Source organism: Mesoplodon bidens (genome assembly GCF_964165515.1).
Source record: "Mesoplodon bidens genome assembly, chromosome: 2".
In the NCBI taxonomy this organism is placed as follows: Eukaryota; Metazoa; Chordata; class Mammalia; order Artiodactyla; family Ziphiidae; genus Mesoplodon; species Mesoplodon bidens.
In genome coordinates this window covers 140,339,623-140,358,660 of record NC_138177.1, presented here as the reverse complement: position 1 = coordinate 140,358,660, position 19,038 = coordinate 140,339,623, and the positions used below count along the sequence as shown (strand labels likewise).

General features: G+C 42.4%; 1 protein-coding gene across 4 annotated transcripts in view; it reads right to left on the bottom strand.

Moving 5' to 3' along the window:
- Nucleotides 1-8,589, bottom strand: part of USP24 (ubiquitin specific peptidase 24) — a 151,312-nt gene extending 142,723 nt beyond the window's left edge. For all 4 annotated transcript variants that reach the window (XM_081220157.1, XM_081220158.1, XM_081220160.1 and 1 more), the window contains exon 1: nt 8,120-8,589. In XM_081220157.1, the coding sequence (XP_081076283.1) occupies nt 8,120-8,446 (327 nt within the window). In that variant the 5' untranslated portion in view covers nt 8,447-8,589. The remainder of the gene's footprint in view (nt 1-8,119) is intronic.
- Between the last annotated feature and the right edge of the window lie 10,449 nt (nt 8,590-19,038).

Sequence of the window (19,038 nt, the reverse complement as noted above, 5' to 3'; positions counted from 1 at the left end):
GTATGGAGACCTTGAAAGAAAGGAGTTTAGATCTTACCTACAGGAAATAAGGAACCACCAAACATTTTTAAGCGAGGTTATCCCATAACTAAAATGTGCATTTTACAAAGATCATTCTGGCACCAGTGAGTGGCAAAGAGAAACAGTAAGAAAGGCACATGAACAAAACCAAAGCAGTGACAGAGGAAATAGACAAAAGGGGCAGGAGAGATATTTAGGGTTAGAATTAAAATTAACAGGCTATTTGATAAGAAGAGAGAGTAAGGAGTCTAGAATAAATTAAATAATTGACAGATGGTGTTGCCATGGGCAGTAGGGAATAACTTCATATTTTTTAGGATCTGAAATTTATTTTAAATTGCTACCAAAATGCTACACTAGGGCTTCCCTGGTGGCGTAGTGGTTGAGAGTCCGCCTGCCGATGCAGGGGACACGGGTTCATGCCCCGGTCCGGGAAGATCCCACATGCCGCGGAGTGGCTGAGCCCGTGAGCCATGGCCGCTGAGCCTGCGCGTCCGGAGCCTGTGCTCCGCAACGGGAGAGGCCACAACAGTGAGAGGCCCGCGTACCGCAAAAAAAAAAAAAGCTACACTGTAGGCTTCTAACTATAAGTTCCACAAAGCAATTCCATTTTCAACAAAAATTGCCAATATAAGAGAAATGGAAAGGGGGAGAAAAAGCCAAAAAATGCTGACCTGTTTATGAAAAGCTAGATTCTAAAAGAACACAAGCAGAAGCTGAAAAGCCTTGGCAACAGAATCTCTGACCAACAAATCTCTCTGGAAAAGATTTTAGTTTCAGAAACCATTTTGGAAGCCTACTGATAAAGAATGTATCATATTTACTTTTTTATTAAAATATTTCTCACATAAACATCTTAAACCTAAGTGAAAGCAAATCAAATGCTGTCAATTGAATTTTACAATGCACATAACTGACTAAGACACTACAGGAAAGAGAACTGTGTGCTAGAACTGAAGAGGTGAAAAGACTTTGGTGGGCACCTAGGGTATTACTTATTTCTAAGAAGAAAAATAAAATCTTCAACTGAGCTCTAGAAAAAGATTTCACACACCTCTGCTTCATGGCTAAAGCATTTCAATTTCTGGAAAGATGATCAGAATGAAATATCAACTTAATTGTGTTAATTCTTTTCTTCAGAACAAATAAAAATAAACCGAATCTACTGTCACCTACTACTAAAATGAGCTTAACAAAAAATTTTTACAACTCAACTGTGACTGAAAAATATTTCAATACTGAATAATAAAAATTCCTATGATAACAATGAGAATGAGAAACACAAACTTAAAAAAGAAACTAAAACTCCCTAGAAGGAAGGCGAGAAAAAAACATCTACTCTTGAAAATGAAGCACGACCTACAGAGCAATGCCTCCACAATGTAGACGTCTCAGGCTGAAATGTCCCTCGTATCTGAATTTTCCAGGTACCTGAAAGCTTATTTCTTTCATGTGTCCAACTTTCTTCTTCTTCCATTTTTTTTTTTAAATGAAAACCTTGGTAAAGTGCGTTACACATTCCTGACCTTTCTTTTTTTTTTTTTGGCGGTACGCGGGCCTCTCACTGTTGTGGCCTCTCCCGTTGTGGAGCACAGGCTCCGGACGCGCAGGCTCAGCGGCCATGGCTCACGGGCCCAGCCGCTCCGCGGCATGTGGGATCTTCCCAGACCGGGGCACGAACCCGTGTCCCCTGCATCGGCAGGCGGACTCTCAACCACTGCGCCACCAGGGAAGCCCCTGACCTTTCTTAAACAGAACATACTGTAACCTTTTCTGGAGTGTGGCATCAGTAAAAACAACCTCTCAGGGGCATGTAGCACATAAAGCTGTTTCATATCGCCCTACACAAACGGGTGAGCCTGCTTTGTTTTTAAAGTTTTCCTGTCCCCTCCCTGGGCTACTGTCACTTCTCACGACTGTCAAATGCATTTGCCTCCAACAGCTCGTCACCTCACGTTTGGACGACTACAAAACACTTCTAATGTGATAGGAAACCTAATACTAAAACTTACTTAAACTAAGTTTTTTAACAAACAAGCTAAAACACAAACGAATGAAATGCATGATCTTGAGTGAATTCAATGTATGGGGGGTGTTTTGAAATGGTTTAATCTTACGTATTTTACTCCTTACTTCTCTCTGGTGTTCCAAATAAGAAAAATTTCCTGCAAAACTGAACTCCAGGGTTTCCCTGGTGGCGCAGTGGTTGAGAGTCCGCCTGCCGATGCAGGGGACGCGGGTTCGTGCCCCGGTCCGGGAGGATCCCACATGCCGCGGAGCGGCTGGGCCCGTGAGCCATGGCCGCTGAGCGTGCGCGTCCGGAGCCTGTGCTCTGCAATGGGAGAGGCCACAGCAGGGAGAGGCCCACGTACCACAAAAAAAAAAAAAAAAAAAAAAACTGAACTCCAGACATGAAAAGTATTAGTGAACTAAATCTTTCTAAATATAATAGTTCTATTAAAAGTAAAAATTTTTCATGTTTGCACTTAAATTCAAATAAAATCAATATTATATGATATTTGAGCAGTAAGTACAAAGATGTGTAGTACACTGATGTCTGCTATTTGGGTCGTATTACAGTTGAAACTCTTTCCTCAAATTGTTAAAACATTACAACATTTACTTTTCTAATATTGTAATTGGTTTCAAATTTTAAGCTAACAGCATTATTATGTTGTATAAAGCTGTCACCACCTACTATGATTTCACTAGAATACACACTCACTGACACACAAGAGGTACTTCCTTCATGCCAAATTATATTCATTCTAATAGCAAATGGCCAGGTAATTACAAGGTGAGAACCAACTGTCAGATGAACTCATAAGCTTCATTCGCAAAGGAGATACATATATACTAGATTATAAAGAAATTCTTATTTCAAAACCAATCTTTCAGATTCCCTATTTTTCATTTACTTTCAACTGATTTTTGGAATTATTTTTTAACTCTAAAATTTTTAAATAGATTCCACTTTTTCTAATTTAACAAATCACAATAAATCAGAAACCATGAGTCATGTATTCAAATCACAAATAATAACTAAAATTTACTTATTTGATATTTACTCTATATCAAATGAGCTAGGATTGTGTATTTTAGGGAAAAAGGGGTATGAATTTTAATATAAACCTTAATATATCATATAACATATTATATATTGTATATATAATGTATTATAACTTTAATTCATGTATAACTACCCGCTTAATACCAAAAGGAAAAAAGGAGGCAGAAATGAGTTAAGGAGTTACAAAGTAATGTGATTTATATATACTGTAGCAGGACCAACTTTGGGGCTCTAAGCAAAGTAGCAATGAAATCTTGCAAACACGCCTGACAAAATACTTCCAGAAAGACTATCCACAATACAACAGGAACAAAACAAGCAGTTCACAATATTGGTGAGATCACAGCATTAAATGTCACTTCTAGGAATATTAATTATCACAGAACTAGACACTGAGGAAGGTATTTCTAGCTGTTAATTAAAATCTCCTTGCAAAAAAATTCCATTTTAGGGACTTCCTTGGTGGCGCAGTGATTAAGAATCTGCCTGCCAATGCAAGGGACATGGGTTCGATCCCTGGTCTGGGAAGATCCCACATGCCATGGAGCGGATAAGCGCATATGCCACAACTACTGAGCCTGTGCTCTAGAGCCCACGAGCCACAACTACTGAAGCCCGTGCTCTGCAACAAGAGAAGCCACCACAATGAGAAGCCCATGCACCACAACGAAGAGTAGTCCCACTCGCCACAACCAGAAAAAGCCTGCGCGTAGCAATGAAGACCCAACACAGCCATAAATAAATAAATAAATTTATTTTAAAAAAATTCCATTTTTGTATTTTCTAAAAACAAAAGAAGGAGACTTAATAACAAATAAGGTATATTTCACAACTGTTAAATTTTAAGAGGAAATTTTAAAAGGTGCCTACAACGGTTCCTCGTTCTAAATTCTACTAACTCTCCGGACAGGATCACAATTCTTAAAGGACCAACTCTCTCCCAGCTCTGTGGAGGGCAGAACCAGGGGGCATGCCCTGAGTAGTGGCCAGGGGGGTTGACAGCCATCTAAGAAACACTGAAGAATTCTGACAGTGGGGGTGTTAAACATCTGGATAGTTAGAGCAGCTGTGAGATATCACTCTCTAATAATAGAACAGACTCCTACCTGCCGTGGAAAGAGTTTGAAGTAATGCTGTTCAAAATCAAAACTGGATAACTTTTCCAAGTCCCGTCCAGACCCAGAGACCAAGAATTACATATACATCTACATCCAACAATACTAATAACAACCAAACACAACTTTCTGCAAAGCGATACCTTTACTTCACTGGAGGATATTTAAAAAGTGGCTTTCTGTGCAGTTTTATGTGTTCCGCTAGATATCTGGGTCTTTTTTATCTGCATTCTCCTTGCTGCTACTGAACCAGAAGTTAATGTCTTTTACTTTCCAAATTTTAATTTTTAAACCAAATACTAATTATAGCATGGGCCCAAATTACTAAACTGATTTACCTAACTACATGCCCGTGGGAAGTCATTTCTTGCAAAATGAGTGACTTGCACTAAGATCCTCCAGAATGTAACCTTCACTTTCTGTTCAGCACTCTATTCCCAGCCCCAGGACCTGGAAGGCATCAAATGTTTACCAAATAAGAGGATCATTCCTGTCCCCAAATGACAAATATAAAATAAATGTAATCATTTTTTTCTTTTTTAACAATTAGATTTTAATCTGTATATTCCCAAACATTTTTAAGAGGACAATGAAACTGAAATTTCCTATGGGGCAAATAGAAATTTATATATTTTCAAACAAGGTTCTAATTTTTTAGAAATAAAACAAGTAGATTACACAAGAGCTGGCAATCTTCACACTGTTTATTATACTTCCCTTTGCTTCAACCCATTACTGTGTCCTGTCTCCTTTTCATCTGAAAGGCAGGCCGCTGGTAGGGAGAAAGTACACTGCACTTGCAGTGCATGGGCCTGGGGTCTAGTCCCATCTCTTCCATTAACTAGCTCTATGGGGAGATGTCACTTCCCCTTTGGGGCCTGCAAGGTTGCACTTGTGAAACAAGGGAGCCAAACTAATCATAAATTTCTAAAGTCTTCTGCTTTAAAAATCTATGATTCTCCTTTCATTCTACCCATTATCCTATTCCTAATGCCTTGATTCAGCAATTGCCAGCCACATCTTTCCTAGATTTGTACAGGAGCCTCCAAATTTGTCTCTTTCCCTCTTTATTTTTCCTTATCTTAAAATGAATTCAATCCTAAACCCATGAGTTGAGCATAATGAAAAGCACACCGTCTGAAGTCAGAGAGAACAGGTTCAAATCCAGACTTTGCCACTAGCCAAGCATAACTCTAAAATGGTGAGCTTATTAACCATCTCACTGGGGATTAAATAAAATGTATAAAGCACCTAACATAGTGCCTGACACACTGTAGATGCTCAACAATGTTTAGCACTTCTCCCTGTTTCCCAAGATCAAATGCCTCAGGTTCCCACTGTCTGCAGCAAGGTGCACAGGTGGCATGCAAGAAGATTTGTAGAACTACAGAGGTAAAAACGGGGTTAAACATTCTCACCAGGCTCCTGTGTGCCAGGAAAGTGTCTCCCTGTATCCTTGCCAATACTCTTCTGGGTAAAGCAGCCTCAGTAACCAGCCCCTAGTGAACTCTCAAAATTAAATGGTGCAGCCAAATCCACAGGTCAAGAGGAAATGAAAACCTGACACGATTCTTCAGAAAGTCATAGATTCTCTGGATTTTACATTAAAGCAAACTCCTCAGCCTGTCATTCATGTGCAAAGAAGCCAGTCCCAATTCTTAGTATTTAAATGTACAGGCAGTACAACTAATGTTAAAGTACCACTAAGCATTATAATTTATTTTGATTTTGCAATTCTAGGAAATTAAAAGGTGTGACAAAAGAAAAAAAGAGTAAAATTTTTCACAAAATGAGGATACACTGAACTTTTGGGGCCATACAAGCATCTTCAGAATAAGCAATGACTTTCTTCTTGATTTCAAAACTGGGTCAAAACTAGAAGGAAGGGGGCTTCCCTGGTGGTGCAGTGGTTAAGAATCCTCCTGCCAATGCAGGGGACATGGGTTCGAGCCCTGGTCCGGGAAGATCCCACATGCTGGGGAACAACTAAGCCCGTGTACCACAACTACTGAGCCTGCGCTCTTAGAGCCCGTGAGCCCCAACTACTGAGCACGTGTGCCACAACTACTGAAGCCCGCATGCCTAGAGCCCGTGCTCTGCAACAAGAGAAACCACCGCAATGAGAAGCCCACACACGGCAACAAAGAGTAGCCCCCGCTCGCCGCAACTAGAGAAGGCCGGCACGCAGCAATGAAGACCAAATGCAGCCACAAATAAATAAACAAATTTATTAAAAAAAACAAAAACAAAAAAACTAGAAGGAACAAGGAGAGGAGTGATGGGGACTTGCAAAGAGAAGCTCATTTCTTAAAGTGACTTAGGTACAGTTATTTAAATATATGGAAATTTTTTCCCAAACTAGGACTAATTACAACCTTTACTGCCATATACTAGTCAATGATCTAGCTGAGTTACTAGGTAACAGAGGGCAATCAACCAAGTGTGTGGAAGTCTGGAAACCAAAGAGATCTTGTGAAGAAATCTGGCTTTTTGAAGTGCCACCTTCTTTCCCAAAATACTTCAGCCCAAGGAACTGCTGCTAAAGAATATAACTAAAAGGACAGAACATTATTTAGGAAAAAATTATATCAGGAGGCTTAGCTTCATTAAGAATTTTCCAAATTCACATCTCTACTAAAAAATCCAAACCACTAGAGTAGGCCAACTCGCTCTACTGGACCCTTGAAATGTACTAAGCAGTGAATCTGACCAAAACTCCTACCATGAGCTGCCATTTTTCTGCAAAGTAATTATTCACAAGCACTGTTGCTTCTGGTTGATGCTTTTTAAAAAATCAGGTAAAGTCTGTTTTCTCCCCCCATGTTCTTTGCTCATATCCCTAAATAAAACAAAAAGGAATCGTCTCCACCCAGATTTGAGATTTCTGACCAAAGCCATTCGCCTAGACGGCCCTCTTTCTCCTCAACAGACTTCTCCAGTCCCCTTATCTCTTGCCCTGTCCCTGTCCCTAAACCTCTACACAGCACCCTCGGTACTGCTCCAATCCCTTTCTCCAGTCTAGCTTTCCCTCATTTCTGACTTAATAGATGACCAGTACTCTGCTTACCCAGACTTGGTCCCAGCTTCATCCTCCAACTCCAATCCCATCACTGCCTAGACCCTCCTCAGCTTTGACTCCTGCCCTGGCCTCTTATCTCTAACCTCTCTCAGTCTAATCCCCGTGGCTTTAATATCTAACCTTATCAACGACGCCCCCCCCCACTTTATTGCAGCTGAGCCCCCTCCCCACTTCCTATCAATTCTTGTCATTCCTGGCCTCTGCCCAGTCCCTCTTCATTTTAGACCCTGACCAATCTCCTCTCTTTCTGGTCCTTGGCTAAAACCCAAACCCCATTCCTAACCTCATTCCTGACCCTAGCAAAGCCGCTACTCTGACTGGCCCATCCCACTTTTTCTCTGACTCTGAACCTGGTGCCTCCCCACTCCTTCACTGAAACCCTGGGCCGCGAAATCTCGGGCCCTCGCCTAATCTCCTAGGACCCCATTTCTCACCCCCTGATACAAGCGTCCTCCCCATCACACACTCCAGGTCAATGTGTCTGGCTCTCCCCACCTCGGATGCCAGCCTTGGGCCCTTCTCCCCATCCCCGACCCGGGCCTGCCCCGTTAGTGAGCTCAGCTCAAAGCCCAGAGACCCCCTACTCACGCTGCCGCGCAGCCCTGCCCTGCAGCCCTTATTCCCATTCAGCCCCTCCCCATAGGCCCTTCTCCCCACTTGACCCCAGTCCGGTGACCTCCATCCCGATGAGCCCGGTGTTCCATTCCCCCTCTCTCCGTGCCTCCCCCGCCTCACAAGCCCTCCGCACTCCAAGCCCAGTGGGGTGTGTCCCCTCCCCAGGGAACTCCAGCCCAATGGCCTGTCCCGCGGGGGTCATGGGTCGCCCCTCCTCACCTCGGCGTCCACCACCTCGTGGTAGGCGGGCGGGGGGTCGAAGCCGCCGCCGCCGCCTCCGGTGCTGCCGCCGCGGGAAGGGCCTCCACCGCCGCCGTCACCGCCGCCGTCGCCCCGCAAGCCCCCGCCGGGCCCGGGGCTGGGGCCGCCGCCGCTGTCCATGGGCTCGTAGCCGCCGTAGTCGAGGCCCGGCCGCTCGTTGGTGAGCAGCGCCACGGCCTCGTTGATGTCGTTCTTGGCCAGGCGCAGGGCCTTGCGGATGGTGGCAGGGTCCGAGAAGCCCATGCACAGCAGCGTGGTCATGTGCTGCTCCTCCTCCGATTCCATGGCTCGGGCCTCCGGGCTGCGCCAGCCGGCGGGCTGCGAAGCTGCGGGTCCGGGGCCTGGCGGGCCGCACGGCGCTGCCTCCGCGCCGTCCCCGCGCCCGGGCGGGCCCCTGCACTTCTGCTCTGCGCGCTCCGCAGCCGCCGGGCCAGGGTGGGCGCGGGGGTGGGCGCCCCGAGCCGAGCGACAGCGGTGAAGGGCTCAGGCGCTGCGGCGGCCCGGCCCAGCCCTGCGCGCCGCCATGTTGGCCTCCTCCTCCGCCTCCGCCTCCTCCGGCCCGCGGGGCCGCGCCTCCGCTCCCGGAAGCCGCACGAGAGGCCGCGGGGCCCGCCGGTCACGGGTGAAGGCTAGGGGGTGATTTTTCTTTCTTTCTTTCTTTTCTTAATAGAGGCGGTAAGGGAGGGGCTGCGCCGCGGAGCGTCTCTAGGGTGAAAGGGACGCCGTAAGGCCCGAGCGGAGGCGAGGGAGGGTTCTCCGCCGTCGCCGCCGCCGCCCGCCCATTCCTCCAGCAACAGGTTCCCGCGGGAGGGGCGGGAGCAAAGTGCAATGCGCTGCGCGGAACGTCCCCGAAGTCCCCGAGCTGGCGATCCTGCCCGGCGCTGACGGCGGTTCCCCCTGAACCTCGCCGGAGTCACCGCCGGACTCCAGCTCCCGGACTTGCTCGCCCCGGCGCGGCCCGGAACGCACCCCAGCCTAAACGCAGTGCGCTTGGCGGCTACTGTAACCCACCCCAAACCTGGCCTGACTTGCACCGCGGTCCTGAAGGAAATCCTCCAGCCACGCTGCCTGACATACCCTTCAGCGCCCACTTAAGTTCATGCCCAAAGCAGGCAAACCAACCCACCCGGGCTGAAATGCATCCCCCACATACTCTTGACCTAAATCTCTCCAACTTTGGCTGAAATCACCCTAAACTGGTTGAAGTGAATTCCCAGCCCTCCTTGAATTTTCCTTCCAGCATTGACTGACCACCACCTACCCCCAGCCAACCTGACTGGACTCTACCAAACTCATGCAAAAATCCCCTGAGAGTCCGAAACATATTTTTATAACCGGAACTCCAAATCCCAGTGCTGTCTGTGAAAACCTCCAAAAACTCCTGACTGCATCACCCTCCTTCAGCCTCTGACTCATTCGAACACCTTGGACCTCTACTTCCCTCCTGATGCTCATCCACCCACCCACATTCTACTGCACCCTTTGGCTCAGGATTCCGTCTTTGTTCTGCCTTTTGAGGGAGGACTGCCCTCCCTCTTTTTTATGCCCTTTGGGGGAGGGGACCGCACCCCTGTTGGTTTCCCCCTTTGAGCATTCCTCTTCCCCTTCAAAGGCCTGCTCTCTTTGCTTTCTCTTTCTACTTTTAGCATTAGCGTGCAGGGGCCGTATCTTTAGTCCACTGACTACCATCTAAGCCCTGGTCCTTGGTATTTCCCACCTTCAATTTCCTTTTATTCTTGCTTCTCCCAAGTTCTTTCCCCACCCTCTCCCAAGATCCTGATGCTTTTTCCATATCTCACTTCATCTCCTATTACGCTTACCCTGGTTTCTTCCTGAACTCTGAAGTCCACCATCTAACCTTTCTCATACCGTCAAATCCCTCCTGTTGCCAACCAGGCACTCACTAAAATCCCCCTTTACCCCAAATCTTAAATTAGGTACAGTACCCAGAAATTTTCTCTGCACTTTATTAGCATCCTTTTCCCTGGACCATGAGCCCTTCTTGTCTAGTACTTGCTACTACATTTATAAACACCAGCAATTTGATTTACAGGGTGAATTTACCACTGCTGTTTACATTTAAATGAAGTAACTGTATTTGTTGTATTGATTAAAGACTAGATTATAGACCAAAGACTAGGAATAATATGCAAAGGAAGTAAAGTCTCGTAATTGGTTAATGAAAATAACAAAACTCCTCTCTTGTTACATTTCTGAACAACAACAAAAAAGAACCTGCTAAGGAAGAATGCCTATAATTGGATCAGGCCACAATGTGTATATTAAAATAAAATTTTATTAAGTGTTATCCACTTTTAGGTACTCAGTGACATTTTAGATATTTATCTGTGGCATATGAAGAACAAAAGTAATCTAAATCAACCCAAGCAACCTGTCATAGAGTACCTGCCAAGGTATTTAATTTTTTCAACGAATATGTACTTAGTATTTGTCAGGTGCCAAGTACTGTTCTTGGCACTGGTGATGCAACTCTAAACAAAGTAGACAAAATTTGATGATGGCAAAGTGATGACATTCAATTTTGCACTGTGTTTAAAGAGTTAATTCAGTGACCAAATTAAGAAATCCGTTATAAGGGAAGAGAAAGTAGCAGGTAAAGAAAAAATTGTTTGCCACTGAAATTCAAAATAGAACTCAAGAGGTAATGAGACGGGGCCGACCGATTCAGACGGCACATAAAAAGACTCATCAACAGTGGCAGGTTTATAGAACGTGACAGAGGAAACTGTGCTGAGCTGAGAAGAGGAAGCAGAGAAAAACAAAGTCTGTGATAAAAACTGGAAAGGAGCCACAGAAGGCTACAAAAAAAAAGGAAGGCCATTTTTGAACCAGATCCTGGAGAGACTGAAAAGCCAAAGTGTCATTTGAAGATGTGAGTAGTATAATCACACTTTTTTGCATGTAAGAAACCAAGTGAGCACTTTAAACTCTGTTGAATTGGGATAGCAGGAGAGGGGACTGTGGTATGAATATTCATACCTTCACTTACATTTTTATTTTTATTGCAGTAGAATCTTGAAAATGTTAAAGGACCCCCCCAAAATAAATATTTAATTCACATTTATCCTTATTTAGAAGCTTTTAGAAGAAAAAGAAATAGCTTGGTCTAGAAGAGAGGTATAATGGACTGTTTTTTTTTAATCTATTAGGTTTTTATTTTTTTAACACCTTTATTGGAGTATAATTGCTTTACAATGGTGTGTTAGTTTCTGCTTTATAACAATGTGAATAAGCTATACATATACATATATCCCCATATCTCCTCCCTCTTGCTTCTCCCTTTCACCCTCCCTATTCCACTCCTCTAGGTGATCACAAAGCACTGAGCTGACCTCCCTGTGCTCTGCAGCTGCTTCCCACTAGCTACCTATTTTACATTTGGCTGTATATATAAGTCAATGCCACTCTCTCACTTTGTCCCAGCTTACCCCTCCCCCCGCTGTGTCCTCAAGTCCATTCTCTACATCTGCATCTTTATTCCTCTCCTGCCCCTAGGTTCTTCATAACCATTTTTTCTTTTTTTTTAGATTCCATATATATGTGTTAGCATATGGTATTTGTTTATCTCTTTCTGACTTACTTCACTCTGTATGGCAGACTCTAGGTCCATCCACCTCACTACAAATAACTGTTTCATTTCTTTTTATGGCTGAGTAATATTCCATTGTATATATGTGCCACATCTTCTTTATCCATTCATCTGTCGATGGACACTTAGGTTGCTTCCATGTCCTGGCTATTGTAAATAGCACTGCAATGAACATTGTAGTACATGACTCTTTTTGAATTATGGTTTTCTCAGGGTATATGCCCAGTAGTGGGATTGCTGGGTCATATGGTAGTTCTATTTGTAGTTTTTTAAGGAACGTCCATACTGTTCTCCATAGTAGCTGTATCAATTTACATTCCCACCAACAGTGCAAAAGGGTTCCCTTTTCTCCACACCCTCTCCAGCATTTATTGTTTGTAGATTTTCTGATGATGGCCATTCTGACTGGTATGAGGTGATACCTCATTGTAGTTTTGATTTGCATTTCTCTAATGATTAGTGACGTTGAGCATCCTTTCATGTGTTTGTTGGCAATCTGTATATCTTCTTTAGAGAAATGTCTATTTAGGTCTTCTGCCCATTTTTGGATTGGGTTGTTTGTGTTTTTGATATTGTGCTGCATGAGCTGCTTGTAAATTTTGGAGATTAGTTAATGGACTGTTTTGAAGATAAGATATGAGGGGTTTCTAATAATAATTAATAAGTAATTTAAAAAACATTTATTGAGTGTCTATTTTGAGGCAGGCTGAGGACTAGGGAGACAACTTTGAGCAAAACATGCATAGTTTCTGCCCCTTTAGAACTTTAAAGACTATAAATGGAGATAGAAAAATAAGCAGTAATCAAAAAGTGTGATAGGTGCTTTGACAGGGGCATTTCAGGAAGTAAGGAGCAAATTTCTTGTCTCCTGTGGGCATAAATTACCAAATCTAGGAAATCTGGAAAGTTTTCCAAAGTAAATTTTAAACAATAATACGATAGAAAGTAGGAAAACCAGAAAAAGTAATGTAAGATGAGGGGAGAGAGTTCCAAAGAATAGGAACAGCATGTGCAAGGGCCATGGAGTGGGTAAGAAGGAAGCAATTTAGGGGAATTAAAAGTCAGTGGAGGGGCTTCCCTGGTGGCGCAGTGGTTGAGAGTCCACCTGCCGATGCAGGGGACACGAGTTCGTGCCCCGGTCCGGGAAGATCCCACATGCCGCGGAGCGGCTGGGCCTGTGAGCCATGGCCGCTGAGCCTGCACATCCGGAGCCTGTGCTCCGCAAGGGGAGAGGCCACCACAGTGAGAGGCCCACGTAACAAAAAAAAAAAAAAAAAAAAAAAGTCAGTGGAGGGCTTCCCTGGTGGCGCAGTGGTTGAGAGTCCGCCTGCTGATGCAGGGGACATGGGTTCGTGCCCCCATCCGGGAAGATCCCACATGCCATGGAGCGGCTAGGCCCGTGAGCCATGGCCGCTGAGCCTGTGCATCCGGAGCCTGTGCTCCACAACGGGAGAGGACACAACAGTGAGAGGCCCGCGTACCACAAAAAAAAAAAAAAAAAAAAAAAGAAGAAGTCAGTGGAGTGTGGCTGGAGTGCAGAGTTCTACAGAGGTAGCAATGAGAAAGGAATCTAGAAACCTAGACAGATACCAGATCTGAGAGGGCCTTTTAAACTCTGATAAGGGGTTTGAACCCTATTCTGAAGGAATGGGAAACCACTGAATCATTTGTATAGAGGAGAGAGGTGATGGATGTTATTTAAATTTTTAAAAGATCAACCTAACTGCAGTGTAGAGAATGGTATGGAAGAGAGGAAGAGTGAAAGTAGAGAATCCATTTAGGAGACAAGATCAGTTAACCTTCCTAGGTAACCTTTGAAATGAAAGAGTTGAGTTGTTTTCTTATCCAATCTACAATATTTGTCTGTTTGTTCTTGGTTTCTGGCAGTTTAACTGTGATGTGTCTATGGATGGTTTTATTTGTACTTGTTTTCAATGGAGTTTGCAGAGATTCTTGAATATGTGGCTTGAGATCTTTCATAGCTTGGAAAATTCTTGGCTATTGCTTCTTTATATTACTTCTGTTTCATTCTCTCTCTCCTCCTGCGACTTCAGTTAAATGAATGTGAGGCTCTTTTCACTGAACCATTTCTGTCTCCTATGCTTGTTTCTATATTTTTTATTCTTTTGTCTCTGTGCTTCAGTCTAGATTTTTTTTCTGTCCTTTCCTCTGGTTCACACATTCTCTCTTCAGCTACATCGTATCTGCTAAACCTATCTATTGAGTTCTTAATTTCAGTTATTGTATATTTAAATTCATAATTCACTTTAATTCTTATGCCTTTCACATTTTTCTGAAATTCTTTATCTTAATTTCTTTAACATATTAATTACAGCTGTTTTATAGTCAGCATCTGATAACTTCCATATCTGTGCTTCTGTGGGTCCATTTCTATTGTCTGATTTTTCTCTTGATTACCAATCAATTCTTATGTTTTTGTAAGCATAATTAAAATCTTTTTTCTGGGCATTAAATTTTATAGATTATATATTGTTTAAAAACTATATAGATGACCTTAGGTTCTAGATGATGTTATCTTCCTTACAAGTGGATTTACTTTATCTTCCGGCAGGTAACTGGGAGTAGGAATGATAAACAAAGTAATCTAATAAAGGATTAAGTGTTTTTGGAAGCCAGACATCAATCTTTGTGGGGGCTGGTTTACTTTTGGACTACCTTTACTCCTAGCATACTTTAGGGTTCCCAACTGTTTTGGTTATATATTGTTGTATCTCAAAACACCACAACACTTGTGGCTTTAAACATCAGTGACTAATCATTTCTCATAATTCTCTGAGTTGACTGGATTGTTCTTCTGCCCCATTTGGTGTTGGCTGGTATCACTCATAAAGTTCCATTCACCTGAGAGCTTGGCTGGGGCATTTTTTTGCTCTTCCACATGACCCGTCTCTCCATATAATGTCCCATCCCTCAGGGCTTCTCCACATGGCCTATTTCTCCATTGGGATAACCTGGACTTCCTTATGCTGGGTTCTAAGAGGGAGAATTTCAAAAATGCAAACCCTAGTGAGCAAGTGCTTATCAAATCTATGTTTGTGTCACTTTTACTGATGTACTATTGATGAAGACAAATCACGTGACCAAGCCCAGAGCCAACGTGAAGAGACCCACCCCAAGGCATAAATATTGGAAGGTGTGTTTCATTGCAGGGGCCACCAGTGTAACAGATTACCATACTAAATGAAAACCTGGGGTGTTTATCCAAGCCCTTCCTCTTTAGTGGCCCTTGATCTCCAATTTTTGTCATCTCAGTTCTGTAAGACTGCCCAAAGCTCTCCTCAGCTTCTCAGCTTCTTGATTGATGATTAAGAATCAGCAAACGCATGAAAGGGAAAAGCAGTGCCAAATGATGGGCTCACTCATCATGTTCACCTCTCTGAACTTCCTTTCTCTTTGGGATTTGGCCCTTCAAGTTCTTACTTGGAAACTTTCCAGTGCCTTTAAATAGATATTTTTTCTATTCTGCCTGACTTGTCTGGTTGTTCTCAGTAAGAGGGATGGTCTTATATAAGCAGATCTGTCATTGATGGGAGCAGAAATCCCACAGAATGGAAGAAGATGGATAAAAGTACTTCAAGGTAGGGAGTAAAAGGAGCAGACCCTGACAGAGAAGGAGATTTTCCAAGACTAGGAAGAGGTTAGTAGTTTGTATATTCTATGAGGAGGAAGAACCTTGCCCTGTTGCCTCACAGTACCCCAAGAAGTAGAAAGAGCTCAAAGAGAAATGACTGCCTGGTCTTCCGGCATCTCCAGCCTCCACAAAATTCCCCACTCTCCAGCAGGGCAGGGAAGTAGCAGAACCACCTTCCCTTGGAGGACCTTAGCTTGTGCATGGCTAAACTGTGATTCTTTCAGTGTTAACTAGTATAGAGAGACCAGAGGGCACTTCTTGATGCTTCAGACTACAGAAGACCCCTGCAACTTGTATAAATCCACCCCCCACCCCTGCAGTAGGGGAGGGAGTCCTAATTGTGACTGTAATGCAACATTTCAATGCTTTGGCAAATGGAGTTTTAGGTGAGCTTTAAATTGTTTCAGAAAAAATAAAGTAAAATGGTATTTAATTTACCAGATATTGATGGATGCAAATTCATACCCATTATATATGTTTAAAAATTAGTAAAAACAGCCACAAGAAAATGGCGCCAATGGCTATACCTTGAGTACTCTACTTGAGCATTGATTTTTTTTTCTTTTGGTAACAGCTTTATTAAGATGTAATCCACATACTATACAGTTCACTCATTGAAAGTGTACAGTTCAATGTTTTTTAGTATATTCATGGGTATGTACAACTATCACCACTGTCAATTTTCTAACATTTTCATCACCTAAGAAAGAAACTTGGATGTTTCCTTTAGCCATCCTTATTCTATTTGGAATATGGAAACTTAGATGGATGTTTCCTTTAGCCATCCTTATTCTGTTTCCTTATCCTCCCCAGCTGAACAAACACAAATCTACTTTATGTCTCTATAGATTTGCCTATTCTAGAAAATTCATGTAGGTGGAATCTTACAATATGTGGCCTTTTTGTCTGGCTTCTTTTACTTAGTATACTGTTTTCAAGCTTTATCCATGTTTTTTTTTTTTTTTTTTTTTTTTTTTTTTTTGCGGTATGCGGGCCTCTCACTGTTGGGGCCTCTCCCGTTGCGGAGCACAGGCTCTGGACGCGCAGGCTCAGCGGCCATGGCTCACGGGCCCAGCCACTCCGCGGCATGTGGGATCTTCCTGGACCGGGGCACGAACCCGTGTCCTCTGCATCGGCAGGCGGACTCTCAACCACTGCGCCACCAGGGAAGCCTATCCATGTTATATAGCATATATCAGTACTTCATTCCATTTTATGGCTGAGTAGTATTTCATTATATGGATATACCACATTTTGTTTATCCCTTCCTGATGGACATTTGAATGTTAGGGTATTATGAATAATGCTTCTATAACCACTTATGTAAAAGCTTTTGTGTGGTCATATGTTTTCCTTTCTCTTGGGTATATATCTAAGAGCAGAATTGCTGGGTCAAATGTTAACTCTGTTTAATTTTTTGAGGACTTGCCAAATTGTTTCCAAAATAGCCTAACCAGTTTACATTCTCACCAGCAGTGTATGAGGGTCCGATTTCTCCACATTTTCTCTACTAATTGTTATAAACTGACTTTTTGATTATAGCCACCCTAGTGGGCGTGAAGTGGTATCACATGGTTTTGGTTTGCATTTCCCTGATGACCAATGATATTGAGCATCTATTCATGGGCTTATTGGTCATTTGTATATCTTCTTTGGAGAAAGGTCTGTTCAAGTCCTTTGCTCCTTTTCGAACTGGATTGTCTTTTTATTATTAGGTTGCAAGTGTTCTTTTATATTCTAGATCCAAATCCTTTACCAGATGTATGATTTGCAGATATTTTCTCCCATTCTGTGTGTGTCTTTTCATTTTTTTGGCAGTGTCCTTTGAAGCACAAAAGTTTTAAATTTTGATGAAGTCCAATTTATCTCTTTTTTTTCTTTTGTTGCTGTGCTTTTGGTCTCATATCCAAGAAATCATTGCCAAATCCAATGTCATGAAGTTTTTCATCGATATTTTCTTCTAAGAATTTTATATGTTTAGCTCTTACATTTAGGTCTTTGATCCATTTTGAGTTAATCTTTGTATATGGTGTGAGGTAAAGGACCAATTTCATTCTTTTGCATTTGGCTATCTAATTTGGCTTCTCTTTGTTGAAAAGACTATTCTTTCACCATTGAATGGTCTTGCATCCCTGTCAAACATCAATTAAACATAGACACATGGGTTTATTTCTGGAATCTCATTTCTATTCCATTGAGATATATGTCTATCCTTATGCCTATACCACACTCTCTTGATTACTGTTCCTTTTTAGTAAGTTTTAAAATCAAGTGTGAATTCTTCAACTTGGTTCTTTTTCAAGATTGTTTTGGCCATTCTGGGTTCCCTGCAATCATATATTAATTTTAGAATCAGTTTGTCAATTTCTACAAGAAAGTCAGCTGGAATCCTGATAGGGAGTGCACTGAATCTGTAGACAAATTTGGGGAGTATTACCATCTTAACAACATTAAGTCTTTCAATCCATGAACATGGGATGTCTTTCCATTTATTTAGATCTTCTTTAATTCTTTCAGCACTGTTTTCTATTTTTCAGAGTACAAGTCTTGTACTCCTTTTGCTAGATTTATACCTAAATATTTTACTCTTTTTGATGCTACTGTAAATGGGATTGTTTTTATTAATTTCATACTTGGATTATTTGAATGCAAATGTATAGAAATACAATTGAATTTTACGTATTGCTCTTGTAACAATCTTGCTGAACTTGTTTACTAATTCTAATAGTTTCCTAGTGTATGTCTTAGGATTTTCTATACACAAGATCATGTTTTCTGTGAATAGAGAGAGTTTTGTTTCTTTCTTTCCAATCTGGATGCCTTTTTAAAATTTTCCTTGCCTAATTGCCCTGGCTAGAACCTTCAATATGGTCGGTGTTGAATAGAGGTGGCAATAACAGCCATCCTTGTCTTTTTCCTGATCTTAGGAGGAAAGCATGCAGTCTTTCACCATTAAGTATGATGTTTGCTCTGGCTTTTTCATATATAGCTTTTATTTATGTTGAGATAGTTTCCTTCTATTTCTAGTTTGTTGAGTGTTTTATCATGAAAGGGTGTTGGATTTTGGCAAATGCTTTTTCTTTGCATACTGACATAATTATGTGGTTTTGTTTTTTATTCTATTAATCTGGTGCATTGCTTTAATTGATTTTCAGATGTTAAACCAATCTTGCATTCTGGGATACGGCCCACTTTATCATGGTGATACTACTTTATATATGTTACTGGATTTAGTTTGCTAATGTTTTGCTTAAAAACACAGTGATAATGTTGGGGAAAGAGAGCAATTACTTTTAGAGGAATCTAGAGTCTGATTATTTACTGCAAAAAAAAATCAGTATGAAAAAACGGAGAAATCTAGAAGAAGGAAGAGGAAAAGGTAATTTTAAGTTCAAGCCTCCTCCCACCCTTTAATAAAGAAAGCATATTGCTAAATGGGGAGTCATTTAAAAGTTACTGTGGGGGCTTCCCTGGTGGCGCAGTGGTTAGGAATCCGCCTGCCAATGCAGGGATCATGGGTTTGAGCTCTCGTCTGGGAAGATACCACATGCTGCAGAGCAACTAAGCCCGTGCGCCACAACTACTGAGATCGCGCGCCACAACTACTGAAGCCCG